The sequence below is a fragment of the Colletotrichum paranaense genome (assembly GCF_030867605.1).
Source record: "Colletotrichum paranaense strain IMI 384185 chromosome Unknown Scaffold_2.1, whole genome shotgun sequence".
Classification (NCBI taxonomy): Eukaryota; Fungi; Ascomycota; class Sordariomycetes; order Glomerellales; family Glomerellaceae; genus Colletotrichum; species Colletotrichum paranaense.
This window is the reverse complement of record NW_026848960.1, coordinates 3003514-3029186: the sequence shown is the minus strand read 5'-3', so window position 1 is coordinate 3029186 and position 25673 is coordinate 3003514. Positions and strand designations below refer to the sequence as shown.

Below are 25673 nucleotides of genomic sequence, written 5' to 3'. Positions count from 1 at the left end.
TTTAGGCTTTGGATGACTACTACAACTCATTGATGAGGCTGCATTTATCAGCCGCCAATGCTCTCATTCCGGACGGGCCCGGCGGAGCTACTGGAGAGAGTTGCGGACCGCCCACAGCGGCGGGTAAGGTAAAGACCGACAATCTATGAAGGTATTGAGATAATCCTCCATATAGTTACAGAGAGATGTGAAATGAATATCGAGTCATCTTCATCGCTGACAAACACAACGTTGAAGGTCGGAATCACATCCTGTAGTTCGTCCTTTACGAGCTTCTAGGAAGTGATTCACCGGCACAGTTAGCCGTCGATAGGCAGTTAGTAATGATGGTCATAGACTGAAGACTCCGAGCAACCGAGAGCGAGCGGCGACAATGGCCTACGACCCCTCTCACTAAAAACAACCCCGCCATACCAACACGTCCCAGGCTCCGAGGACTCCATTGTGTAACCCCAGGTGCGATTTCCAATGAGAGAGATCAGAATGTCACTGGTAAGCCACCTGGCCAGTCCCAAGTGACGCCTGGCCTGGCACGTCTGAGGAGTGTGATGGGGGAAGGAGGGGACCACCCGCCCCGCCCTACCCGTCTCGTCCAGCGCCCACTTACCCGCCTCACGGGTTGTCGATCTTACAATCCGCCTCCAGCAAGTCTCACAGCATCAGTGCAGGGCATCACCATCTTATAAAGCTGCATGCTCCAGCCCCTGCCTGCTTAAGCAGCATTCTACGCAGGAGAGGTCCGGGCGTGTGCAGAATGGAAAGAGAAAAAGAGACATTTCAGACGAGTCAACGCCTTAGCCGCCGCGACGGTCTCTTACAGGCCTTTCCCAGCCAGCATCCCGCCTCAAGTCTCTCCTAACAGCCCCTCCGAGTCTCACGAGGACAAGCTATCTTACCTTAGCCCCAGCACGTCAGCTCCCCGCCGTTTGGTTTAGTTTTTGCTAAAGTATTCTTTGTTGTGCTCGTACACAGACAACCTGTTACTGACCACTCCCCTACACCGACACAGCAGCGGCAAGCGTGCTAAAGGTTCTGAAAGGTAAAGTGTTAGCTGGTTGGTGAGTAGAGAGGCAGCGCAAGAAGGGAACACCCCGTCTCAGAGGCTGGGAACCTGCGCACATTTGAGCGAGTTTCCATCTCATCCCCCTAAGCCACGGGCCGCCACCCCTTCTTCAGCCTTAGTCGTGAACGTGCAGGATAGATAGCTTGTACATATTCTCCGGTAAAACATTACTTTGCATTTGCAATAAACGACAAAATCATCTCCCATCCTTCGGCAATTTCTACCGTTTTGTCGTTCCCGGCAGTCATCAACCGAATCGTTGCTAGCTCCCGCTCCGTACAGATACAAGATCGCAGAACACCATTGGAACCCCTACCACCACGGTACCACCCCCGCGAAACCCGTACCCTTACCGTTATCCATTCTGGAACCGACATACCCCCGGTCCCGCATATCTCACTGAGGTGACTGACCGACTGACCGACCACGCACTGGGCAGACGCAACCTCTCCTTTTCAACAACAATCACCCATCTTGAAACCGTACCGAACGAAGCACGCAATATCCCAATCTACGTGCTAGAAAATTCCACACCGAGCTCTCGACAACCAAGCCTTCCCTCGATAACCACCCCAAGTACCGATCAATATGGACCACGCGCACATGGATCACTCAAAGATGGACCACTCCGCCATGGACCACGGCGATATGGGAGGCCACGGAATGGGAGGCGGCATGGGCGACCGGTGCAGCATGAACGTACGTTTCTTCACATAGCCCGTCATACCTGCGCATGCCATGTGCTCCCTCTACCACTTCCTCTTCGAACTATCGCGGAATGCCCTCACGGCGGTCCCTCCACGAGCCGGCCATAGAGCTCCTCTACTCCTCAACTCGCTCCTATCGGAGCTCAATGTCAAGATGAAAGCATAGCTCAAAGCTAACCCGCGTTCTCTTCTAGATGCTCTTCACCTGGGACACCAAGAACCTCTGCATCGTCTTCCGCCAATGGCACGTCCGCTCCACCAGCGGCCTTGTCATCTCGCTCCTCCTCGTCGTCGCACTCGCCGCAGGCTACGAAGCCCTCCGCGCCGCATCCCGCCGTTATGAGAACTCTGTGAACAAGCGCGTCGACTCTCTCCCGAGTAAGCACCCTCTCCTCTCCCGGCAGTCGCCATCGCACATACATATACATAAACCTGTATCATACCCGTCTTCTGTATACCAAACAATTACCTTTCGCCCATGATCCCCCACCCACATACTTCCCATCTTGCACATACACATTACCTTGAAAGCTGCGCTCCCCAACCAAGCGCCCCTCTTCCCGACCGACGTAGAGGTGGACCTAGGGCGAGCGCATACATCCCCCCACTCCCCTTTGCATCAAACGTGATACCGAACACAAATGAGCTAAGAAGTCTTCTGTCTTTCGAGGCGTCGCTGGAACCGTTACTGAGACAACCCCCTTCCTATGGACAGGACGCGAACAGGCAGAGGCCAGCAGGAGCGCACACCTCGTCAAGGCCGTCCTCTACGCCGCCCAGAACTTTTACGCCTTTATGCTCATGTGAGTTTGAACCTTTCTCCCCTTCCCAATTTTGCGTGCCATTTCGGATTCAGCTGCACTTTTGCTCTCCGTGGAAGAAAAGAAGCGAGTTCGCAAAAAAAGCGCACTTGGGACGCTTGTTGAGGGAGATTCATACCCCTTGGCATGTCGTATGGAAGAAGCGAACTGACGAGAAACAGGCTCGTTTTCATGACATATAACGGCTGGGTCATGGTCGCCGTCGCTATCGGCGCCTTCGTGGGATACGCCGCATTCGGCAGCTCAACCTCCTCGACCAAGGACAATGCATGCCATTGATAGGCTCCGTTCATTCGCGCAAGGCCCCAGGTGGCCTCAACAACCATAGAGATGCTTTTGTATTTTCCCTCGCACAATAGCTTCGTTTTTTTCTGGACATCAATGGTGGGAGGGGCGTATCTTACCACACGGGCGTTGATCGATCTTGATATTTGATAGCATTAGCTTCTGACTCCCCACAGGCCGAAGACAGGCGGCGGCGGTTGAGTCTGGCAAGAGAAGAGGAACCCCGAATAGGGAACTCGAAAGAAACAATATGCGAAAGCAAATGTTCATTCATCGTGACGGCTGCGGCTGCTCTAGCTGCAGCGGCAGACTCTATATATGTGATTTCTACATATTGATAGCGGGCGATGCGTATAAACACCCCAGAATCCTGATTCTCCGACACTATACGCTCGAAGAAATGGGTGAATTCCATCTTCTGGATCTCAGTCACTTACATGCTGAGCTCACATCTTCGCAGGCTCCGCCTTCTCCCCCCTCCCGTCCTCCGCAGTCGTACTTGTCGAACTCGTTGTCGTCTCATCCCTCTTCCGCTTCTTCTCCACCAAACTCCCCTCCCTCTCCGCCTGCAGAATAATCTCCTCGTCGCCAAAGTGCTCGTTACACTCAAACTCGGGATTTTTCCCGTACGCGATGCGCGCGCAGTCGACGAGCATATGCGCCGTCAGTCCCCACACTTTGAACCGCCCGCCGCCCTCCTTATCCTTCTCCTCCTCCAGCTTCTCGGCGAGGTTGCTCTGCGGGTGATCCACCTCCATCGCGTTCCCCGGCGTCGTGACGCGCTGGTCGTCGACGGGGACGTAAAAGTTGTGTACGCGCCAGGGGTGTTCTTTCCACTGGATCCAGCTACCGTCGTACCAGTGGCCCGGCGGGAGGACCTTGGATGACGAGGGTGGGAGGTCGGCATCCTTGGACCGGAGGAAGTTCTGAAAGGGCGCGGAGAAGACGGCTGCGACTTCTTTGGCGTCCAGGCGCGGGATCATGCGCTCCTCGACGAGGGGGCTCGGATCGTCTTCGTCCGGGTCCTCGTCGGCGTGGAGGAAGGCGACGCAGGGGCGGACGACGAGTTCCGTGCGGGCGAGGTTGTAGGGGAGGTAGCAGAGGGGTTCGATCTTGAAGGGTTTCGGGATGCGGGCGTCGTCCATGGGCAGGCCGATTTCCTCCCACGCTTCTCTTCTTGCGATTTCGTCTGGCGAGGTGGTCAGCTATACAGCCCACACACTTGTTGACAGCGTGGGTGGTGGACCCCGTTGGTATTGCGACTTACACGGTGTTTCTTGCAGCGTATCCGCCTTGCCTCCCGGGAAGGCGGCGTGCCCGGAGAAGCTCCGCAGGCTGGCCGCGCGCATCGTGATGACGACGCGCAGGTCGCCTCTGCGGTCGGCGTAGAGTAGAATCAAAACGGCCGCTCGGCGGCTCACTGGGAGTCTGTCCCAGAGAGGGAATGCGGGCGGTACATATCGTCTCAGGCGGGCGATGGCCGCCTTAGAGCGCATTAGCATCCTATTTGCGCAGAGATACATAGCCGGCAGAGGTGTTTCATGTACTGAAACGATACAATACAACAAAAGGAAAGGAAAGACAGAACAGCGAAGATGAGCAAGAGATGGCGGCGAGGGAGCGGGCGCGAGAGGAAGGAGAGAAAGGGCCAAGAGGGCACCAAGTCATGAGTTCATGGGGTGATACAGCGCTTGATATGCGGCGACATGATGATGGGCAGCAAGATAGAGCAGGAGGGGGGTAACAGGGCGTGAGAATATAGCTTCACTTTGGGGAAGCATAATACATGAATGGTGATAGGCTGAGGAACACATGAAAAAGAGCGAGATCGGGCATGACTGCAACGCTGCATCTAGGTTGCATCTACCCCAACTCCAATCTACATGGGCATCGAAGGAGGAGTTCGTGGGGAGGCAGACGGAGCGAAGAGAATCAAGAAAGTGACTAACCGCAGATACTGAGTTGAGGGGAGCCATGGCTCCAGCATCCCAGTAGCTCGTAACCTCTTCGTGGTCGTCGAGGATGAGGATACCCTCTGGGTTGGGGTTACCGTTGTCGTTGGTGTTCTTGTTGTCGTTCGTCTGGCTAGTAGCAGCAGTAGTAGTGGCGGCCGGATCCTTGGCGGCAGCGGCAGCGGCGAGCGTGGTCTTGATCTCGTGGACCTCCTGATCCGTCGGTGGCGTGGCCTCGTCTAGCTGCTGCTGATGCTGCAGGGCTGGCGACGCCGTCGCGGTGGTACTGGTGGTCGTTGTAGTAGTAGTAGTAGTAGTAGTAGTGGTGGAAGAAGCAGTATTACTGGTGTTGGTTCCCGTGGTTGCTGCAGCGTCTTCGGAGAAGGACGGAGGAGAGGTTGGGGCCGGCGAGGGGTCCGTCGCGGCCGCTTGGCTCATTTCTCGGTCTTATCTATCCGACGGGGGGTGGGGGAAGGAAGAAGAGGAGAGGAGGATGAGGGGGAGCAAGAGGTGCAGGTTTGCAACTCTATCTGCGCGCCTATGGATCGAATGGGATGAGGATGGAAGGGGGGAAGGTAAGGTAAAAAGAATCCCTAGGATGTTGTGAGGAGTATGTAAGCGTGTGCGTGTGATTGAGTGTGGACGGGAGCTCCGGTTAGAGGTCCGGACGAAGGATGACCGACACGAGGAAGCGAGGTCCAGGAAGAATGCGGCGTTCAAGCGTTCAGCGGTCGTGCGCGGGGAGTCAAGGGTAGAGGAGGAAGAGGAGGGGGCCGGCTGCGCGTGTTCTTGCCTAGAAGGTCGCGGACGTGAGACGTGGTTGGAGGAGGGTGGATGACGGAGTTGCTGTGTGCTTATCCAAGGCAATCTAAGGTAAGGTCTTTCAGACTGTGTACGGAGTATTGTGGTTGGAGTTGGAGAAAAGGAGGAGGAAACCGAGGGCCCAGAACAGTCACCTTGTGCGAACGTGTGTCTTGGGGGAAAGTTGTTGGAAAAAGCGCCGAGCCGAATTGCGGGGGTGGGGTTAGTTAAGATATCCCGAAGAGCCAAGTAGCCGGGGCAGTATGGAAGTACAGAGTGAGTCAATAGCAAGTAGCAACAGCAGTCAGATCAACCATACTTTTGAGATCTCATTATGAGATGTCACTTCTGCCCTAAAGGCTTACTTATCGTCAACTCTCATTGGGTCGGCAAGCTAAGGCATCTTGTTTCCATGGGAAGTAAGTAGTTACCATAAGGTAAAGCATGTCACCGGGTACCTTATGACTCCCAGGTACGTCGCCGCGGGTCTCTCACCTAAAGCTCGGCAGCCCGCGGCCCGGCGAACACGGAGGTCCCGCGGAGCTTGCCATAACCCGAACTTGTCATTGGCCCGGGTTGACGTCTTACATGGGAATGCGGGACCCTTTTCCGCTATTACTTATCGATTACTTTATTAGAGGTGGGGGAGCTGTTCACATCACACAGCTTCGGGCGCATTCAGACTTTGGCTTTGCATCCACCGGATTCGTCTGCATATTGTAGAAAGTAGAGATTATCTTCTTTCACTCCCTATATATTGTTCTTGGTAGGAATGTCTATCTAAGGTAAAATATTCATCTGGACTTTTGCCAGGTTTCATGGATTGGCAGAGACGTAATACGTACACTGCCCAAACAACGACAAACGCTTCTTCGCTTTTCAGAAAGGACGATGGACAGGCAGGTAGACTAGTGAGTAGTCTAGGCACCCTCCTTCCATGACAAACAAACAACGCTAAACACACAAACGCCGAGACATGACACCATCCCAGGACTTCTGGCCTGAGCCAGCTGTTCCCTCCCTTGACGCGAACCAGATGGTTCGCATCTTAAGGTACCTTACCCAGCGTCCTAAGCAGCGCAGGCAGTCCGCACCCCGAAACGCCACGCCGGCGCCGTCCCATAATGCCCGGCTTGCACTACTCAAGTGTGCTACCCTCCGGTATCACCCGGATGCTCTGCCTTAGATTTTCTCTCCGCCGTTCATCCTTAGTCAGAACCATCGAGTTCGCTGTCCTCTTGAACTGAGCCGCCAAGCCCTGCATTGAACGCCGGCTACTCATCCTCTTCAGTCCGGGTCCAGCTTGTGTAGGTGAGTCGGGCACCGGCGTAGCTGTGGTACTGCGAGGCTCTGACGTCGGCGGCAGGTCGGTCGCTGTCGTGCCCTCCGAAACTACCCTCCTGTGCTCGCCGCTCCATCGGAATACGCGAGAAAGAGCGTCCGAGTACTTGACCCGTAGACGGTCGTCGTCCATCGAGTGTGCGTGCATATCCGGGTGAAGCGACCTCAATGACTGCTTTCCCATGGTAGAGCCCGTCCCAGGGCCCAGTGATGATGGTGACTGAGGGGTCGTATTGATGCCCGTGGGTGGCCGCTTTCTACCAGACTGAAGCACCTTGGCCGCGAAACTCAGCCTATTCTTTGGTGGCCGAATAGAGCTCCGCCCGGACTCCATGCTGTCTCGGGAAGATCCCGCAGTCTTCTTCGCCGAGTTCGCAATCGATGTCGCCGTCGCGTGGTAGAGGTCCTTGGCCCCCACGTAACTGACTTCCATATGGTTATTTCGCCGTGCGGGAAGCGTCTCGAAGTGGTGCATACCAGGCGATCTCAAGCATCCAATCTCAGAGTCCCGACGTCGCGGGCTCGCTTCGTCAAAGTCTAATATCTCTACCCGAGGCGGCACCGGAGATGCAGGTATCCACGACGGGTGGTTCCTCCGTGAACTGGGACTGAAGTCCCATTCACTGCTATCAGGTTCCGAGTCGTCATCGTAGTCGTCGATCAAGCTCAAAGTTCGGGCTGGCTCCGAAGTTGATGCCGGTTTCTCCGAACTATGCTTCTCTGTGCTGTGAACACTGCTAGACTTGTCGGGTGTAGCTGGCATCAGCGTTTCCGAGACCAATGGTGAACGAGGTGGCCGAGGGGGCGTTGGAGTGAAGCCATTAAAATCAACATCCAGCCCAGTTATTTGCTTGATCTTTGCCGATGATCGGTGAAGAGTACACGGGCTTGTAATTGGTGTAGAGAGACGCCGGACGGCCAATTTTCTGATTTCTGGTTCGGGTCGACGACTCTGAGGCGAGCAACTCCTATGTTCTGATCTTGGTGATACAGGCGATAAGGGAGTCGGGCTATGCTGAATCAAAATTGTGCTGATCTCATTCTCCAGTCTCTCGATTGTCTCGGTTCCCTCAGTAGGTTCCAATCTCGAAGGGGACGGTGATGGTGTCGTCCTGGCACGACTTCGCGACCTCGAGGAATTTCTTGTAGTCGATTTTGTTTCGATGGATATAGCTGAAGTAACTGACATGGCCGACATGACAGAAAAGGCCGAAACTTGGCGATAAAATCCCGGGCGGAGAGGAGGTAGCGGCGGGAGAGGTTTCTTGTCGTAAGTGCCTCTCGGCTGCTGAGGAGGCAGCTCGCCTCCCGGCGGTATTGCAATCTCCAAACCAGGCGGAAGCTGGCTGGGAATGATTCGAGGCTCCATGATGGTGGACATCTCGAAAAAAGCGGCGGGTTTCGTCGATGTGGTGTGGTAAGAGGGAAGACGAAGCAGGAAAGTGTCGCCTAGGACGAAATCCGGGATTCTGGCGCAATATGTCCCATGCCACTGGTAGCCACCGGTTCAAATGACAAAGCTGATGACCGAGACACTTTGATCGGATGCGGCGAGACGATTTTCTAGAAGTGAACTCGAAGTTCTTTGTCGGACTTGTTGACTGAATCGGGAATGGCTAGCTTCGAGGGAATGACTCTGTCGACAAAGGAGGCTTCTATGCAAAGTGCAGGCCAAGCAGTATCTATCAGCCTCCGTCAGGTAAGGCTGCTTCGGTTCCAGTCCAAAAAATCCGCAGTCTTTAGAAACGTGCTCTTCCCCATGAAATGATTTGGGCGAGAGCCAGATTTTAAAAGAGTTTGTTCTCGAGGGGCCCGGATCACTGTATCTATATTCGAAGCAGACAAAGCCACCAGGCGCCCGCCGTCCAGATCGCATATTGCCATGCTGGACGTTGTTTGCCAACAATATTGAGCCACCTTTACGCCATCCAATGAACTCAATCAGTGACCACACCCATCCCGTTACCTGCTTAAATCAGTTTGCTTGTTTGTTCGTGTTGCACCATGGTAAAGGATGTCGGGATGCATCAAGAACTCCCCCCGGCCATGTCCTTGCAAGTCGTTGGATCACAGGGCTGACGCAGTGGTTATCCTGCTCCCTGTGCCACCCCTGGCTTCCCACCTGATGAATCACTTGCTCCATATTAGTAGACGCGGGACGGTAGGATCATGAGTTTAATCGACTTTGACAGGCGCTGAACATGGGTTCTTCGGTGGGTAAGGTTGGGGTGTTGTTGGAGGATCCCACCATGGATGCTTGGCTGGTATTCCAAAGCTCGGGTAGTACTAGCTTCATCAACCGTCAAAAGACACACAGTCATTATAACCGCGAGCCATTAAGATGGACAAAGAAGTCAAGAAAACTGTTGCGCCGCGTGCTGGGCGACAAACACGGTACTCTTCAATCCGAAGGAGCGCCTCCATATTGGAAACCGGCAAGCCGTGCTGTCTAGTGTGGAGGTAAATCGCATGGCTGTAAGTGGCATGCATCACAGCAGAAAGCTGAGCGCTCTCATCTTCTTCACCAGCAAATCTCCAGTAGCATTGTGCCGTAGAATCGAGTTTCCAAATGTGCGTTGACGACGTTGGTAAATAGGCAAGTTGCGCCCGCAGGCCTTCTTCAAACCTCTGACCCGACACCATGGCTCGAGCTAGGTGATCTCAATCGGCGGCATGGGTAGAGGAATCTCGGCCTCCCCCGCCGACCTCGCCGGACTTTGCAATCAAATGAAGATGGGTCTGCCAAGATAACCCCGTGGGGCTTCCTTAGTGATGAGCCGCTTCTCCCGGGACGAGGGCGATCTTGGAGATCTTCCGCTGGCCTTCTGAGACACGGGGATTGAATAATCGTATCCCGGCTAGCACCATGAGTATGACTGAACCCTCCTCGGCACTCCGTACACGCTGATATAACTTAGGTATTGGAAAACCCTCCAGATCTTGGCCGTTGAAACATGGAAGAACCGTTCGAGGGGTTGGATCTTGGATGCATCCGGGACAAGAAACTGCACATGGCCTGACAAAACTTCTGATTTGGTAGGTGTTTCCGCGTCATGGAACCGCAAACGGAACGAGATATTGCGAACCCCTCGTTCAGCAGACCATGGGCGGGCCGCTGCTGCTGTGTATGACGTTATCTTTGGAATTCATCTGATGTCGGTCTGAACCCCGTAGACCGAAGAGAGATAGACTTTTCTATATTTGGAAGCTTTTCAACGAGTTTATTCCATTTCCGACGTTAAAACATGACTGTCTGGTGTCTGGCCTCGAGAGTCTTCATCACATGAGTAAACTCGTCTGCGGGCTGTCGCCAACCAGTCCGTGAGTCTCTATCAAACTCTGCGACGAGACAGCGCAAGCGCCGTCCCACGCTCCGAGAGTAAATCTCTCACGAAAAAGGTCTTTGAGGCTCGGGGCGAGATCACTTGGCGGGTGCCATGAAGAAGTGGCGCATCGATTCTTTCTGACTGGACGTGCTTCGTGACGGGCCGTGGCCCGGGAACTTTTCTTCGACGACGCATTAGATGGCAAGACAAGCAGCGGGGTGTGCCCTGTAGCTCCCAATTAAGAATCAGTCTTGGTCAATGAAGTGTTGAAAATGAGCACAATTCGTCCCAATTGTGCAAAGACGAAGTTGGATGGGCATTTCCCAAGTGCTTAAGCCTAACCCACATCGGTCCATCCCTAGCTAGTCGGTCGGAGCTCCCCAAAGCGGGCTTTGTGAGAGACCTAGATGAGAAGGTCTTCATGAACCAGAGAACATTTGTACGGTATACCCAAAAGGGGCCAGAGACGGTGGATTGTCGGAAGTCGGACTTTGATGCCTGGACTGACATTGCAAGCCGCCCGCCGTCCTGCACTGCTCAGAAGGATGGCAGGAGGATCGGAACAAAATGCTGCTAGCACGACCTCCTTTTTCGATCCCATCATAAGCCTTTGGTCCTTATGCAAGTTCGTGCGAAAGGGCTGACATTCCGCCGCTAAATCAAGCACTGGCCCGTCCCGGCAAGTGGGAGCCAATGCCGTCCCATTTTGCGTCTCGATGGCGTGCAGACCATCGCAGAGCTAGTCAAGGGGTTGTCCCCCCCAAGCTGCTCTCCCTTCACAGCACCGCCAGTCTAGAAGGCGCCGGCCCAAAATCGAGCCCAGGACCTGATTTTACGTGTCTCTGGCGTACGTCAGCTCTATCAGTCGGCTTCTTAGATCCAGCTCGAACAAGGAATAATTAGCACGTGTATGTGTTGTTGGAGGTCAATGCTGTAAGAGGTAGGTAGCAAGTTGTAGCCTGGCATTCCGTGTTGCACGGCGGTTTCGTCAATAGCGTAGTCGTATGTCTTATTCCTTCAGCCCAGCTACTCGAACTACTCGCTGGGAGTAAAAACTACTGAGCTCCATCTCAAAACTTTCTTTCTGCATTCCTCTTACATTTGTCTGTCTTTCTCGTGGTGCGTTTGTGAAAATAGGCTCATGTAGCCGTGCCCCCCATTGCGATGATCCGCCGATATGTGAGCCCACGGCGACGGCCGTCGCGTTTCCGACTCCCCAGCTGGCTTTGGCTGCTTCTCGCGTTCGGTGTGATGGAGTCTGTACTTCATTGCAGAACCTTCAATGCGCCACGGCCAACCAGCGAGCAAGATCAGCCATTCTACACGTCTTGTCGCGAACCAGATGTGACAGGCAAACGTGAGAATGGAGTTTTGGTGATGTTGGCGAAGAACTCGGAGCTTAAGGAAGCCAACCATACGGTTGGCTCGCTTGAGAAGCACTTCAACCGATGGTTCCACTACCCAATCGTCTTCCTCAACAACGAGCCATTCGACGACCGTTTTATCGAGGTGTTGAACAGTACAGCGAGCGGAGGGGCGACATTTGAAGTGATTCCGCAGGAAGACTGGACATATCCCGCGTGGGTCAACCAAACAGCCGCGAAGAGCAGTATCGTTGAGCAAGGGGCGCGGGGCACTATGCATGCAGGCCAGGAAGGTTACCACCATATGTGTCGTTTCTATTCAGGGTCAGTGACAATTCCCCAACGTCCAGCTTAAGCTTCTTGGGGGCACGTACTGACTTTAAAACCTGCAGGAGTTTCTACCAGCTCGAAGCTCTGCGAAAGTACAAATGGTACTGGAGACTGGAACCCGATGTCGATTTCCTCTGCTCGATTACCTACGATCCGTTCGTGGAGATGGCTCGGCGGAAGAAGGTATACGGCTTTACAATCTCCTTATGGGAAGAATGGGACACGGTGCCGTCACTCTTTCGACACACGGCCGAGTTCAAGGAGGCGTTCGATCTGGCGTCTTCGGCATTGTGGAAGGCCATGATGGAACCGTCATGGCTTCCGTATCCACTGCGGCCGCTGATGAGCCTGCTGCCGCACCGTGATCAATCTGGCGACGCCTGGAGCGGCTGCCACTATTGGAGCAACTTCGAGATAGCAGATCTCGACTTCTTCCGCGGAAAACAGTATCAGGCTTTCTTCAAGGCGCTCGATGATACGGGAGGTTTCTATTTTGAAAGGGTAAGTGGATTTCCAACGATACTTTATTCAGTATTTTGTGGTGGGCAAAGAATCGGACTTGGAAAAGAAGGCTCGGAGATGAAGAAGCTGAGGGATGTCGTTGGAGAATTGGAATGACAAGGAAGCCAAGCTTCTGTCTTCCTTCTCCACCGTGAGCTTTGATGCTCCTTCTTCCAAGACTTGCCGAGTCGCATCGCGTCCAACCACGTTCTCTCCCCTGTGCCCGAACCCTTGGCAGCCTGAAGTCGATCACTAACCAGGATTTTGCGTCGCATTTAGTGGGGTGACGCCGCTGTACACTCACTGGCCGTCGGCATGCTTCTCGACGCGGACAAAGTGCATCATTTTGAGGATTTCGGATACAGGCACGACGAACTGTTTCAATGCCCGGCTAATGCGCCAGACGGGCAATTGCCTGGGTCTCAGACGCTTGGGAATGCGTCGTCATACTCAACACCAATTGATGGAGGAATCGGATGTCGATGTGAGTGCGACGGCAAGGTAAGGAGGAACCATAACGGGTACTGCCTAAATAAGTTGAAGGAGCCGAACACTGCGCAGCGACCTTGGTTTTCTTGGACATTGTGACGTGAGTTGGAGTGGTTGGATAGACGCGCACTGGAGGAGACACACAGAAGTATACCCATGTTTTGTTAGAATACAGAGAAGAAGGATTCGTTGATACAGAAATCTAAGCCCAGGTCAAGATCTTATTCAGATCCGCTTCCGTCTAGACCAATAACTCCAGGCACCTATAGTCACGCACGTACATTACAAGGTCTATCTCATCAAGGAAGCTGGCGTAGCTCCTAATCTTCATCAGAGTCATACTTGCCTTGGTAGTCCCCAAGCAAGATGTCGTCCACCGCAAGTCCCGACGTGTTGTTCCGCAGCCACTCTGTTTCAATCCGGAAGAAAATCCATACCCATCGTCTGAACACCTCAAGTGACTGCAATAAGAAGATGGAACTCTCAAAGTCGGTAAACTTGTCCAAGTGTGCGTTCAGCTTGAGCGACCAGGTACACCGCAGCATCAAGTCCATTCCGATCACGGCGTAGTAAATAACAGGCTGCTGGAAAACAAGCCGCCGGCGAAGCCCGAACGGGTGCTCCGGATTGTTGCGCTCACGCGCCGACGAGAATAGAGTCAGGTCCCAATCCTTGGCAACATCCCAATACCACGAGTAAAGGGAGTTGACCAGCACTGCCACCAGCCATGCTCTGTTCAATCCAGGCGCTGGCTGATCGGCCGGAACACTTCGCTGCAGTGCGCTGAAGATGATAACGGGGAACGCCGTGGCGTATTTGGTGGCGTTGGCCAGATGCTGTCCGCCCCAACCGACTGACTCCTTGTAAGGCGCTCTTCGGACTCGAAAGTACTCGATGATGCACTGCCTGAATCGTATCGCGAATGGCACTGCCATGATGAGCGGCACTATCACCGTTCCGCCGCAGTTTCTGTCCGGTCGCGCAGTTGAAGACCCAGACGGCGTGAAGAACATGCAAAGGACCACGTAGAGGTCTCCCAGGATCTTGGAGTAGCTCGTCAATACATCGGCGAGCAGGATATCTCCGAATTTCCCATCCTTTGCTTCTGCTATGCCTCCGATGCTCACGCGTCGCAGCGTAGCGAGGAACCGCGATCGTCCACCTTGCGAAAAGTTGCGGATGGGGACGAAGAAGAGGGCCGCAAGGGCGACCAGGTAGGTCATCGGTAACCAGTCATATTCGATTACGAGGGCGGGGGTTCGACGGGAGAAGATCCAGAAAGTCGAAATCGAGAGCAAGAAGACCGTCGAAAGTACGGTCGCGAGGCGGTAGGTCGATAGGTGATGCGCCGGTTGTGTTGGAGAGGATCGCGAGGGATATCGAATCAGGGAGGGCACATCAATCTTGACTTTGTGCAGGTAGTGGAGGTTGACACCCCAGCCCCAGACGGCTATGCCATAGTCAGCGTGTTAGTTCTGCCCGCGCGCAGTCGCGACCTACCGAGAACAATAATGAATCCAATGCGATAGGGTAGGGGAAAGGTCAAGCTGAACGAGTCGAGCTGCGACTCAACCTTCGGATCACCGTCCATGGCTGTTGGTAGAGGGAGAAAGAGGCATCGAGTGAAGAAAAGGAAAGGCGGGCTCTATGGAGCCAAAGTCGAGTGCAAAGGAATGACGAGAATACAAAGAAGATTCAGAAGGATTAAAATCCGAGTCGCTCAAGACGTGTGTCGCAAAGCCTCAAGATCGACTTAGAAAAGAGGATAGTTTGTCCCGTACAGTTCAGGAGGTAAATTGTCCTGTACGCCTTATCGTTATCAATCGGGCGAGTGGTCTGTGCCTCAAGGGACCTTACGTACCACTGATGGGGGGTGCAATGACGTCTGGGGTAATTCTTAGGCAACTGGGTCGAGATGCATTCGTGATGGTTCTAATTAATGCGTATTGCCAAAATGTCACGAAATGAGAATCCCATAATCATTTTGAGGATGACATCAGAGTTTTATATCTTACGTTGATCTTGTACCTATGATGGTGTTTTGCAAAAGGTAAACTTGAGGTTGAAAGCTGAGGTAATTGAGGTTATGTGCCTCCTCTCAAGTTGGAGTGTCATATCTCCAGCAATCGTTGCAATTACATGTGTGTTAGAATCTTTTGAAACTGACCATTTGATTGGTAAACTCAGCCCACTGCAGTAAGAGTCTTAGCGGGCAATGTTCAAGACTAAATTTATTTGATGTCAAAGGAAACGAGGTGTTTCGTGAGCAATCAGCGGGCATATCATCAATAGAGTGGCTAAGAAGGCGTCGTGCACTAAAGATGTAACATCTGACGGCATATCGACACCAATAGTTTCGACTCTGAGATCATTACGGATGTAGATAGGAAGAGCATTATCAACTACATTCATGTATCATGACCTATGTAGAAATAGTGAATCCTGAATGATGAACTATGTTTCCGCAGAAGTCACAGCTTCTGTGGGAGCTTCCTCCGGAGGCGCAGTACCTTCCTTCTCCGGCCTGCGTCCGGTTATGTAGTACCTAGTCAGAAATCTGTGTCAGCGCAAACTTGTGTCGCATGTGGGATTATCACACTAGGAAGGGTCGTGAATAGGTGGTCTCTTACACTGGCCAGTAAGCGTGAATAGTCCGGTCCTTGATGTCCTTTCGTACTTCCATGAGGAAGACCTCGACCTCCTCGCGTGTCCACTCATGGCCCCGGGTCAACGCGGCCATGGAGAACCCCTCGAGGCCAGTGAGCATGTTCTCACAGTTCCAGATACCGATTTCCTTCCACTTGTGGTCCTTGGGCCACGAGTTGCTCGGCCACTTGGTCACCGTCATCTGGACGTCGATGAAGCCAGCCTCCACCATGACATCTTTCAGCGGAGGAACCTTGGCAAAAGGGCGTCCAAATTTCTCGGAAGCCTCCTGAAGCAAGTCTGCCCACCTGAGCAGCGCAGAATCGGGCTTGAGCGTTCCGTCGTCGGATGTTGGGGCGAGGTCGATTTCTTGCAGTTCGACCCAACCGCCGGGCTCAAGGTTACTTCGGGTTGCGCCTGATTAGTCTTCCGTGTTTATCCAAACAGTTCCATCTGAACATAACACAAGGGCTGTTCTTACTCATAGCACTTCTTCAGATACTTTGCCCAACTGCTGATGCCTGAAGTGATGACTCTGCTGTGAATGTACTGGAAAGGTCGCGAGTACAACCACGGATCTTCAGCATCGTCGACTTCGAATCGAACGTTGGGAGGTACACTGAAAGATCTCGTCAGCTTCTGCTTTCGCGGATGCGACGGGGTAGATTTGTACTATGCAGGCAGTGTCGGAGACAAGTCAAAGGCTAGGACCTGTGAAGACTTTCACGTCAGTTACAATGCGAATTTCCTCATTTCCCGATCCGATAACTGTAATGTCCGGTAAGAGTATGAGCTAGGGGAATGCTTGCCTCGGATTCTGGGTGCTCGTCTCCAAAGTCAAGAGCCCAGATACCGCTGCCGGTGCCCACATCGAGAACTCGTCCGACCTTGGCACCAGGTTGGCAAGGTGGAGCAACACCGAGATTGTTGTCGGTGACAAGAAGCCACATTGAATGGGTCAAATCTGATCACATTTTAGATCAGAAGACAGTTCATGAGGCGAGTATTCTTTGACTCATACATACCCAGTCTCTCTAGCTCTCTATCGTCATTGGGAATGATGTACGCTACTTAAGTCAGAGGTGTTGCGCAAACGAATCACGTAAATGGACCTACTTCCGTCTTTGTACCGATGGTAGGTCCTGCCATTCTCCTGTCGATATTCGAGAATAGACTCCCGAAGGCTGGTGCTCGACGAAGCCACGCTCTAAACCGATAAAACGGCGTTCAGCAGGATTTCCGAGAGGCTTCAGCGAAGGCAGCGAATAAAGTGTGCAACGATTGCGATTAACTTACACTTCCAATTTCCGACTGTGAGTCACCTTGAACTGAGTCCTCTGGCTTGGGGGATGTTAGGACTTGCCTAGGGAATGATCTCATGTTCATAGTGGCATACCTCCTCTTGGTCGACGGCAAGCAAAACTGGTTCGTTGTCTTGGGACATATTGCACGTTCTGAAGCTCACGACTTCAAAATTCAACGAAGATAGCTGCTCACGGGAAATTATAGACCATAGCACAAGATGAAATTGCCAATGAATTATTGAAAATGATAGCAATCGAAGTCGGCGCGGGGGGGGGGGGGGAGAGCAATTGTTTTGTGGCGAGAACAGAAGAGCTCATGCGAGCCCCTCCTCGTGGCCGGGGTACGCTGCAAAACCAACAGGCAAACACGCATATGCGCCTCGGCGGTGCATTTCTCTCATTGCAGACATTTGTGGACCTGTAGGATTCACGGCCGAATGAGATCTTGGGACATTGAAGCGTTTACGGCAGCTGGAAGCAGATATCTCTAAGCGAAGGGGTGCGCTGGTGACCGGGACACTAGTTACTGGGAACCCAGAATCGGAAAGAGATCCGTATCCGCGGCACAGGTGCTCATCCATGTTTGCTGCCAAGGCCAAGACTCGACGAATAACGAGGATGGATCTTGATTTCGTTCCGCGATAAATTGAATGCGGCATAAGGCCATGCAGTCGCCGCACGTCGAGGGCTTCAGACACACCAGTGTGCAACACCAGGCCAAGACGAGAATAGAGACCGCCAGATACTTGAATGCTTTCCTTGAAGCACAAGGGTACCGACATGCAGTCACCGGATCTCCGCACCAGCACAGCACGATAGCATGATAGGCTCCTGTGCTAATTATGACCTTTCGGATCTCATGGACTTGCCATTGACGTCTGAATCCGGCTTGCTATTCGTGGATTACAGGTCATCTCATCCCTGCGATGCGCTAGGATGGACCTAGACTAAAGCAACTAGGGCCTAGGTCCCGTCCCGAACGCAACCTTGCTCAACAATATAAGGCTTGGGAATCAAGGTGTCGAGGAAAAGGCTCTTGTGTATTCATTGTATTCCTGAGAGAACAGCAACCTGCAGGTATTGCTTACCAAATTACGCAACACACTGTCAAGTTTAGCACTCTTTTCTTCCTGTTGGTACTCAACTCTGCCTTCAGCACTATCCTCGTTCTCCAGCCGGGAGTGAACCCTTCAGTTCTACGTATGGATTATGAATTTATCTCGGGTAATGAAGACGCCTATTCTAGTCGCGAGTTAATGATTCTGTCTGATGAACCCCTTATTAAGGACCGAACTCTCTGTGACGCAAGTCCATGAAGTTGAAAGTGCACACACTCGGTGTCAGACCCTTTCTCTCGATTTCTTTCTTTCTATCAATCACACGAGCCCATCTATTGAGCTGAAGGCTGAGCCGGAGGAGATAGAGACCATGGAGGAAAGTCGAGAGCCGGGTGCTGGCCAACTAATATGGTTTGCGTCCGACAATGCAATACCTGCGTCGGGTCATTATCATAACGCACATCTGAATGCTGAGAATGCTTACGCTGGCCACCATGCATGTATAGTCCTGTCTTGAATGTTTTCCCGTACATCGACAAGAAATTCCTCGACCTCGGCAGGTGTCCAATCGAGGGCTCGCGTTAAAGGTGCCATAGTGAAGCCTTCAAGGCCGCCAGAAACGTTTTCGCCGTGCCAGGTACCAATTTCTTTATACTTCGGGTCTTTCGGCCAAGTATTAGTAGGCCACTTACATAGACTTAGCGACACATCCACGAAACCGACCTCTATGAGGAGGTCCTTCAGTAGTGGCACTTCGACGTAGGGCCGACCGAACTTTTCTGATGCCTCGAGGAGGAGACTGCACCACCTCATCAACGGATGCTCGGGTGTGAGAGTGCCATCGTCTGATCTTGGAAAGAGATCAAATTCTTGTAACTCGACCCATCCCCCAGGTTCGAGATGACTGCGTTTCACCGGTCAGTATGTAACTTATCCTTAAGGTATTTCCTCTGATCGGAGTCACTAATAGAGCCAATGTGCACACACTTACTTGAAGCAACGGCGTAGATAAAGCTTCCAGTCACCAATACTGGAGGTCATCACCCGGCTGTGGATGTAAGAAAAAGGCCGCGACCAAGTCCACTCTTCCTCAGCATCGTCGACTTCAAATTTGACATTTGGTGGAACGCTATTGCAATTGTGTATGTCAGGATCTGTATTGTAAAGGCGACTCATTGGTAATATTCAACTTACTATATTGGGAGAGTTGGCGACAGGTCGATACCAAACACCTGTGGAACAGTCTCAGTAAAGTACCGTACCTTCAAAAAAGGGTCACGTCCAGAGATGGAACAGTTCCTGATATGTATTGGAGCGGCAATCTTACCTCGGACTCAGGATGCTCGTCACCAAAGTCGAGGACCCAGATGCCGGAGCCAGTTCCGACGTCAAGCACCCGGCCGACTTGAGCACCCTCCATACAAGGTGGAGCCATGCCAAGTTTGTCATCTAAAGCAAGAAGCCATAAATGGTGCTGTAAATCTAAAGCAAGAATCAGAAAGTGACTTCAAGAGGGAGGGAATGATTAGAGGAACCTACCGAGCCGATCTAATTCCTTTTCGTCGTTGGGGAGGTTGTATTCTAAAGTCGGGTGAGAGCAAGTCTTTGAATGAAGACCAAGCGTGTGTAACATACTGCCGTCTTTGTATCGGTGATACGTCCTGCCATTCTCGATACGGTACTCAAGAAGTGATTTGCGAAGACTGATAGTCGATGGAACTATGCTCTGGAGGACATAAGAACGTGTCAGTTATTGGCTGCCATCTTCTTCCGAGCATTGCCCCCTGTGACGCAGGTAGGCTCAAGCTTACATGCATATCTGCTATCCCTTCCTGTAGCCGTATTCGTTAGCTCACCTCTGGCAGCAGATCTGTCTACAAATCGAAGGCTCATTTCCTTACATCATCCACATCGAGATCAGCAACGTTGTTGTCATGAGCCATGGTGGCCGTGTACACAGATCTCTTGGTTACTACTGATGCTCTGTCTCCGAAACTTCAAGTCAAGTTCTGTCAACATCTTACGCCAAATTTTTTTGTTGAAAGAGTTAACGATGTCCGGGGTGGGACGCGGGTCTTACAATCCTTTTGTGTTAAGTTTAAAACCAACTACACAGTATGCCAATGTGATCCAGCAGACCCCAGGCGCAGACGAAAGTCACGCCAACAGGCAAACATGCATATGCGCATTAACGACGTTGCTACCAACTGCGGCGCAGACAGTTGTGAACCTGATGCAGATATGGCCCAGTAAGAGAGACCGGCTTCAGACAGGGGAGGAGGGTCTCTCCCTCATTGGATGTATGGTTATGCTTGCCATTAGTGATGACCCGGTTACTCCCATCCGCGTTTGCAAAGGATTTCAAGCCAGCACCAACGCCAGCACCAGTGATCTGTTATGTTTCAATTCAATTGCTCCGTATGCCATATGCGCTATTAAATGCCCGTCTGCCAAGCTCTCTGCTGAAAACACCCTTCTATAAAGCCATATAGCGAAGATAGCTACTCAATGCGGCCCTTTTGAAGGTTGGCTAGTCGCCTGGGAGGTCGAGCGAGACTGGCAAGATCATAAGCCCTCAGGTATCAAGCCGCCCCCGGTTGATTTCGTATGCAAAAGTTCCGTTGGAGCACTAACTTTCACAATCTCAAGTCCATGGCCACGAAGTAGAGATACGGACGCGCAAAATGCTTGTCAGCGTCTGGCCCTTATCAGTATTGAGTCGGCCCATCCCTGCGATGCTCTGGAGCCGCGCTAGGATCGATTACGCTAAGGCGTGAAGACTAATTAGACTAATACCAAACACAACCTCTGTTCGACTACAATGTCAGATCTCGCCCTTCATAACGCTTCGGCTCATGTCGATTACCCAGCTAAGCATTCCGAGCCAATCCGACTGGAAATGCCTCAAATCGTAGTCGTACTATCTTCAGGCTCCTGTTTGAGGATGGTCTAAGATGTCTCTGGACAACTTTCTTGTCTCGGATCCTGTCACTGTCACCGTCACTCCTCTTCCTCTACATATGCTCCAGTGTCAAGATGACGCTGCAGCTGGAGGTTGAGTTGGGGGAGAGGAAGGAGCCTCCGAAGAAGCCGGGGCTGGGGGAGCAGGCGTGCTCTCCTTCTCTGGCCTGCGCCCGATGATGCAGTAGCTGAAGCCGGTCAGCGTGTTCCAATTTAGTAAAATCGAGACATTTCCGTCTGTGCTACTCACGTTGGGGTATAGCTGTGGATAGTCCTGTTCTTGATATCGTTTCGAACATCAATTAGGAAAACGTTGACCTCTTCCGGGGTCCAATCAAAGGCGCGGGTAAAGCCTGCCATAGAAAACGCTTCGAGGCCACTTGTGAAGTTCTCACAGTGCAGCCTTCCGAGCTGTTTATATTTCTCATCTTTGGCCCAATCATTACAGGGCCACTTGTAGCTGGTGATCTGTACGTCGACAAATCCGATGGCCTTCAAGGTGTCCACGAGAGGTCTCGGGTCAATGTAAGCGCGCCCAAGCTGCGCCGTGGCTTTCTGGATGAGTTTGCACCACTTAGAGAAGGCATGGTTTTCTGTGAGAGTTCCGTCATCGGAAGCGACAATGACATCGAGTTCCTGTAGTTCGAGCCATCCACCCGGGGTGAGATTGCTGAGGTTGCCCCTGAGTTAGCCATATCCCTTAGACAATACTTCGGCCGTCTTATTCATTGCTTCGCAATCAAGTACAAAGAACAAGCACTTACTCGAAACACCTGCGGAGATAGACCTCCCAGTCGCTGATGCTTGCCGTCATGATGCGGCTATGAATATAGTCAAAAGGTTGCGACCATGTCCATTCTTCTTCAACATCATCAATCTCAAACCTCACGTTAGGGGGCACACTAATAATCGAGGTCAGTATTCCACAACGCTGGTGTTTCCGGGCGATGTCTGGGAACTCTTCATCACATACTAGTCAGGTAGGGTTGGTGAGAGGTCAATGCCGATAACCTGGGAAGAACACCATATCAGAATCCGGTTCGTTCCTTCGCCGTAGTACATGCAAAGGCCGAAATCTGGTGCTAGGCAGTCACATGAGATGGCTTACCTCGGCATCAGGATGCTCGTCTCCGTAATTGATAGCCCAGAGTCCACTACCAGTGCCAACATCAAGTACTCGGCCGACTTTGGCGTTCTCCTCGCAAGGCGGAGCGATACCAAGAGCGAAATCAAGAGAGATGTCCCAAAGTTCGCCTTGCAAATCTGAGGATGCTGTGAGCGTTTTGTTCAGACTGTACCCCTGGGTCATGAAGCGTACCTAATCTTTCCAACTCTCTCTCGTCATTGGGAAAGGCATATTCTTATCGAAAATTAGAGTGAATCTCCAAAACTGGGTCCATTTCGACATACTGCCATCTTTGTATCGATGATAAGTTCTGCCGTTCTCAATGCGGTAGTCCATGATGGAATCACGGAGACTAGTGCTTGATGAAGCGATGCTCTATGCAATGGCATTCTGGTGAGACGAAAAATCCTGTGACTTGACATGGGGCGGTCTCAAGCTTACGCTTCCAACTTCGGAAGTAAGATCATCTTGCTAATGCCACTGTTAGAGAAATTTCACGTAATGGCTATAGCACGGTAGGGCGGGCGCCGAAGCTGTCTCACCTCGTCTACTGCGAGAGCATCATCATGGTCGTGACACATGTCGTGTGGCTTTAAAAGATAGTTCGGAGAATAAGATGGTGAGTGTCTCTTGATCGGGCTCGCGACGTTGCAGCTGTTGTCGATTTGGCTGCGACCAAATTATCGGGTTATATCCGCTGATTCAGTGAGGGATGATCAGGAAACCCGCGCTGACGGTTGATGAAGAAAGACAACGAGGGGGCGGCAAATGTTTTCGTGACAAAGTCAGGCGATCTTTGATCCAACGCCCCTCTTCTCAACCGGGGGCTGGTGCAAGCACCAACGAGCAAACATGCATATGCATCTCGTCGGCGGAGTGTTCCCTTTGCAGAAAATTGTGGAGCAGAGGAAACAATTGACCGAATGAAGAGAGAATCGATGTGACAAGGCAACGTGCCAACAACTTCCAACTGCATATTGGCATCTAATCACTTGCCATATCCGTCGCACTACCCCTGTCAGCCGCGAGGGCTCCCAACTTCGGAAAGAGCTGCGTCTCCGTGGTCCGCGCCGAGGCTGCAACCGTGCTGAGGGGTTCCCGATTGCTTGGTCACTATTCAAATTCGAGAAAAGGAAAGAATGTTCATGGAAGTGTCTCCTCGGACAATTTCATGGAGCGCTGGGGGTCTGTAGATTTGGGTACGCAGTGCCATGAGCAATGCTGCGAGGTAAGGGGAGAGGAAATTCTCTGACAAAAACCTTCATCCAATAGCTAGTCTTAATCCCTTCGTTCTACGACCGAATGCGGTTGTTACTGAGCTGAAGCTGAAGCTGCCGCTGTGGAAGCTTCGGCATCCGCTGGAGTGCTCTGACTTTGAGGCGGAGCTGGACTGTTTTCTTTCAAAGGCTTCCTGCCTACAAGAGTGTAGCTACAGAGAATCGTCAGTCCGAGAGGGTAGACTGTGGAATAATAGTTCGAAAAACAGCAAGAACACTTACATTGGCATATATGAGTGGATCTTCTTGTCTCTCATATCTTTGCGAACACCTACAAGAAACACTTGAACCTCCTCCTTCGTCCAGTTGTGAACCCGGGTCAAAGGTGCAAGAGCCATAGCTTCAGCGGCATCAACGAAATTATGGAAATTCCATTCGCCAATTCTCTTGTAGTGCTCATCCTTCGGCCACGCGTTAGACGGCCACTTGAAGTTCTGCTGGGCCACGTTCTCGAATCCAACGTCGATCATGAGCTCCCTCATCTCTGGGATAGGAGCGAATCTGCGCCCAAACTTCTCAGCAGCTTCGCGAATGAGGGAAACAAACTGCGCTAATGGCTTCTCAGGAGGTAGAGTGTCGTCATCAGCTTTGATGACGAAGTCTCCCTCCTGAATCTCAAAGTAGCCTCCCGGGACGAGATTACTATTGCACGAGTCTTGTCAGCTCTGGTGTTTCTACGCACGCAGCTAGTTGAAAGTCGATGTGTTGCCCTCCGAGGCCCTTGGGCTTCTACAAAGATGCCAATGAAGCTCGGTGACTATGGCACAATAAGCCATGTGACGACTATGAGAAAGGGACGTACTCGTAAGCTTTCTGGATGATCTTCCTCCAATCCGAAATAGACCCGTTCATGAACCTAAGGTGGATGTAGTCAAAAGGCCGGGAATAGAGCCACTCTTCCTCGACATCGTCAACCTCAAACTTGACGTTTGGAGGCACGCTAAGATGGCATCATCAGTAGACTATTGGGCCTCACTGAAGGAAGGGCACATGCTCTTGCGGCTGAATAGGAGAAAGATCGACTCCAAGCACCTGTCTTTCTGTCAGATACCTCCGTCTGGGAAGAATTTCTTCATCAAGAGCCCTTACCTCAGTTTCTGGATGCTGGTCACCATAGTCAATAGCCCAGAGACCAGTTCCAGTACCAAGGTCGAGAACACGGCCAACCTTAGCGCCCTCGTCACAAGGAGGAGCGAAGCCCAATCTCTCGTGGAATGTGAGGATACATATTTCGTGTTGCATATCTACTTGGGTCAGTGACCAGTATGATTCAACGTAAAAAGCCGCAAGATTCACTACTGACCCTGCCTGTCCTGCTCCATGTTGTCGTTAGGCCAAGCATATTCTGGTAACCATTAGCTGCTGATTCGCAGCCCAAATATTTGGCAGAGAGCTAGCGTAGACTCACTGCCATCCTTATACTTGTGATATGATCTTCCGTTCTCGATCCTGTGCTCAAGAATGGAGTCCTTGACGCTTGTGGTCTCTGAGCGGATGCTCTCAAGGTCCTGTTCGCTATCGGAGACCTGAATCGACGGTCATCAGCAAACAATGTCTACGTGCCCAGATGCTTGCACAGATCCGTACATCGTCTTCAGCGGCCAGGTGAACTTCGGGATCCTCCTGTGTAGTAGCCATGGTAACCGTTTGCTAAGACCTGGCCGTCTTCGAATGCCACTCGAAATTGAGATGTTGTTTTGCTAAAGATTCGTGTTGGAAAGCACCTTTCAGAATGCACAAGTCGATACCAGCCCAGAGTTTCTGGGAGTGAGCAGATCCAACCGAACCCCTCATTGTTGAACCAACGTGTGGCCTGTCGCCCGCCAACTGCGAGCTATCATCCACAGTATCGGCGTGCAGGGTGCATGATGCATGTCGGCGGCGACGTTGCCCCTTTGCAGACTGGAAAAACTGGAGATATGACAGGGGGAGTAGGACGGGAAGACGTCCCCGGCGCGGACCGCGGGCTGTACACCCGTCAGGCTAGTGTCCTTCGCTTTCTAGCCGCACCAAACGACTAGAGGGTCTGGTCTCCAAAAAAAGAACCACGACACAGACAAAGTCAAACCGACGTTGCCATAGACCACCACGACCTCGAGTCCGTGTCTACAAGTCAGTATTCAAATCGCGTAATTATTTCAACCTTCTACGATGCATTATTTGCCATCAAAAAGTTGCTAGCAAACTCACTGGTGCTCGCGTCAAGCCAATTTCCACGCACGGGGTTGCACTGATCTGAGAAAGACATCGCGAGAGCAACTGGATATTTGATGACCAAGGAGCCTAACAGATTCCTACTATTTCTGCTGACCTCTCTTCGT

At 52.1% G+C, this 25673-nt stretch overlaps 9 protein-coding genes across 9 annotated transcripts; 2 read left to right on the top strand and 7 right to left on the bottom strand.

Moving 5' to 3' along the window:
* Positions 1–1651: 1651 nt before the first annotated feature.
* Positions 1652–2870, top strand: CPAR01_02920 (ctr copper transporter; the record flags this gene model as incomplete). The annotated part of the gene is made up of 4 exons (XM_060487207.1): positions 1652–1762; positions 1965–2148; positions 2417–2573; positions 2753–2870. 4 exons carry the CDS (start codon positions 1652–1654, stop codon positions 2868–2870), a joined length of 570 nt encoding a protein of 189 aa, XP_060354535.1.
* A 452-nt stretch (positions 2871–3322) lies between these two features.
* Positions 3323–5266, bottom strand: CPAR01_02919 (NUDIX domain-containing protein; the record flags this gene model as incomplete). The annotated part of the gene is made up of 3 exons (XM_060487206.1): positions 3323–4065; positions 4144–4360; positions 4826–5266. The coding sequence occupies 3 exons, from the start codon at positions 5264–5266 to the stop codon at positions 3323–3325; spliced, it is 1401 nt and encodes a 466-aa protein (XP_060354534.1).
* Positions 5267–6767: 1501 nt separating this feature from the next.
* On the bottom strand, positions 6768–8351 carry CPAR01_02918 (uncharacterized protein; the record flags this gene model as incomplete). Its single annotated transcript, XM_060487205.1, has 1 exon — positions 6768–8351. The coding sequence occupies one exon, from the start codon at positions 8349–8351 to the stop codon at positions 6768–6770; it is 1584 nt and encodes a 527-aa protein (XP_060354533.1).
* A 3109-nt stretch (positions 8352–11460) lies between these two features.
* On the top strand, positions 11461–13079 carry CPAR01_02917 (glycolipid 2-alpha-mannosyltransferase; the record flags this gene model as incomplete). Its single annotated transcript, XM_060487204.1, has 3 exons — positions 11461–11984; positions 12053–12491; positions 12771–13079. The coding sequence occupies 3 exons, from the start codon at positions 11461–11463 to the stop codon at positions 13077–13079; spliced, it is 1272 nt and encodes a 423-aa protein (XP_060354532.1).
* A 221-nt stretch (positions 13080–13300) lies between these two features.
* CPAR01_02916 (EXS family protein) lies at positions 13301–14571 on the bottom strand (the record flags this gene model as incomplete). The annotated part of the gene is made up of 2 exons (XM_060487203.1): positions 13301–14430; positions 14481–14571. The coding sequence occupies 2 exons, from the start codon at positions 14569–14571 to the stop codon at positions 13301–13303; spliced, it is 1221 nt and encodes a 406-aa protein (XP_060354531.1).
* Positions 14572–15434: 863 nt separating this feature from the next.
* Positions 15435–17070, bottom strand: CPAR01_02915 (uncharacterized protein; the record flags this gene model as incomplete). Its single annotated transcript, XM_060487202.1, has 9 exons — positions 15435–15525; positions 15611–16030; positions 16108–16245; positions 16300–16330; positions 16396–16590; positions 16652–16693; positions 16743–16833; positions 16923–16967; positions 17023–17070. 9 exons carry the CDS (start codon positions 17068–17070, stop codon positions 15435–15437), a joined length of 1101 nt encoding a protein of 366 aa, XP_060354530.1.
* A 1321-nt stretch (positions 17071–18391) lies between these two features.
* CPAR01_02914 (uncharacterized protein) lies at positions 18392–19931 on the bottom strand (the record flags this gene model as incomplete). The annotated part of the gene is made up of 9 exons (XM_060487201.1): positions 18392–18422; positions 18473–18892; positions 18980–19117; positions 19183–19220; positions 19316–19470; positions 19528–19569; positions 19624–19714; positions 19800–19820; positions 19890–19931. 9 exons carry the CDS (start codon positions 19929–19931, stop codon positions 18392–18394), a joined length of 978 nt encoding a protein of 325 aa, XP_060354529.1.
* Positions 19932–21019: 1088 nt separating this feature from the next.
* On the bottom strand, positions 21020–22656 carry CPAR01_02913 (methyltransferase domain-containing protein; the record flags this gene model as incomplete). Its single annotated transcript, XM_060487200.1, has 9 exons — positions 21020–21137; positions 21200–21631; positions 21714–21851; positions 21923–21960; positions 22058–22212; positions 22268–22309; positions 22360–22450; positions 22517–22546; positions 22618–22656. The coding sequence occupies 9 exons, from the start codon at positions 22654–22656 to the stop codon at positions 21020–21022; spliced, it is 1083 nt and encodes a 360-aa protein (XP_060354528.1).
* A 730-nt stretch (positions 22657–23386) lies between these two features.
* Positions 23387–24990, bottom strand: CPAR01_02912 (UMTA; the record flags this gene model as incomplete). Its single annotated transcript, XM_060487199.1, has 7 exons — positions 23387–23504; positions 23575–23994; positions 24155–24273; positions 24442–24596; positions 24656–24697; positions 24761–24878; positions 24940–24990. The coding sequence occupies 7 exons, from the start codon at positions 24988–24990 to the stop codon at positions 23387–23389; spliced, it is 1023 nt and encodes a 340-aa protein (XP_060354527.1).
* Between the last annotated feature and the right edge of the window lie 683 nt (positions 24991–25673).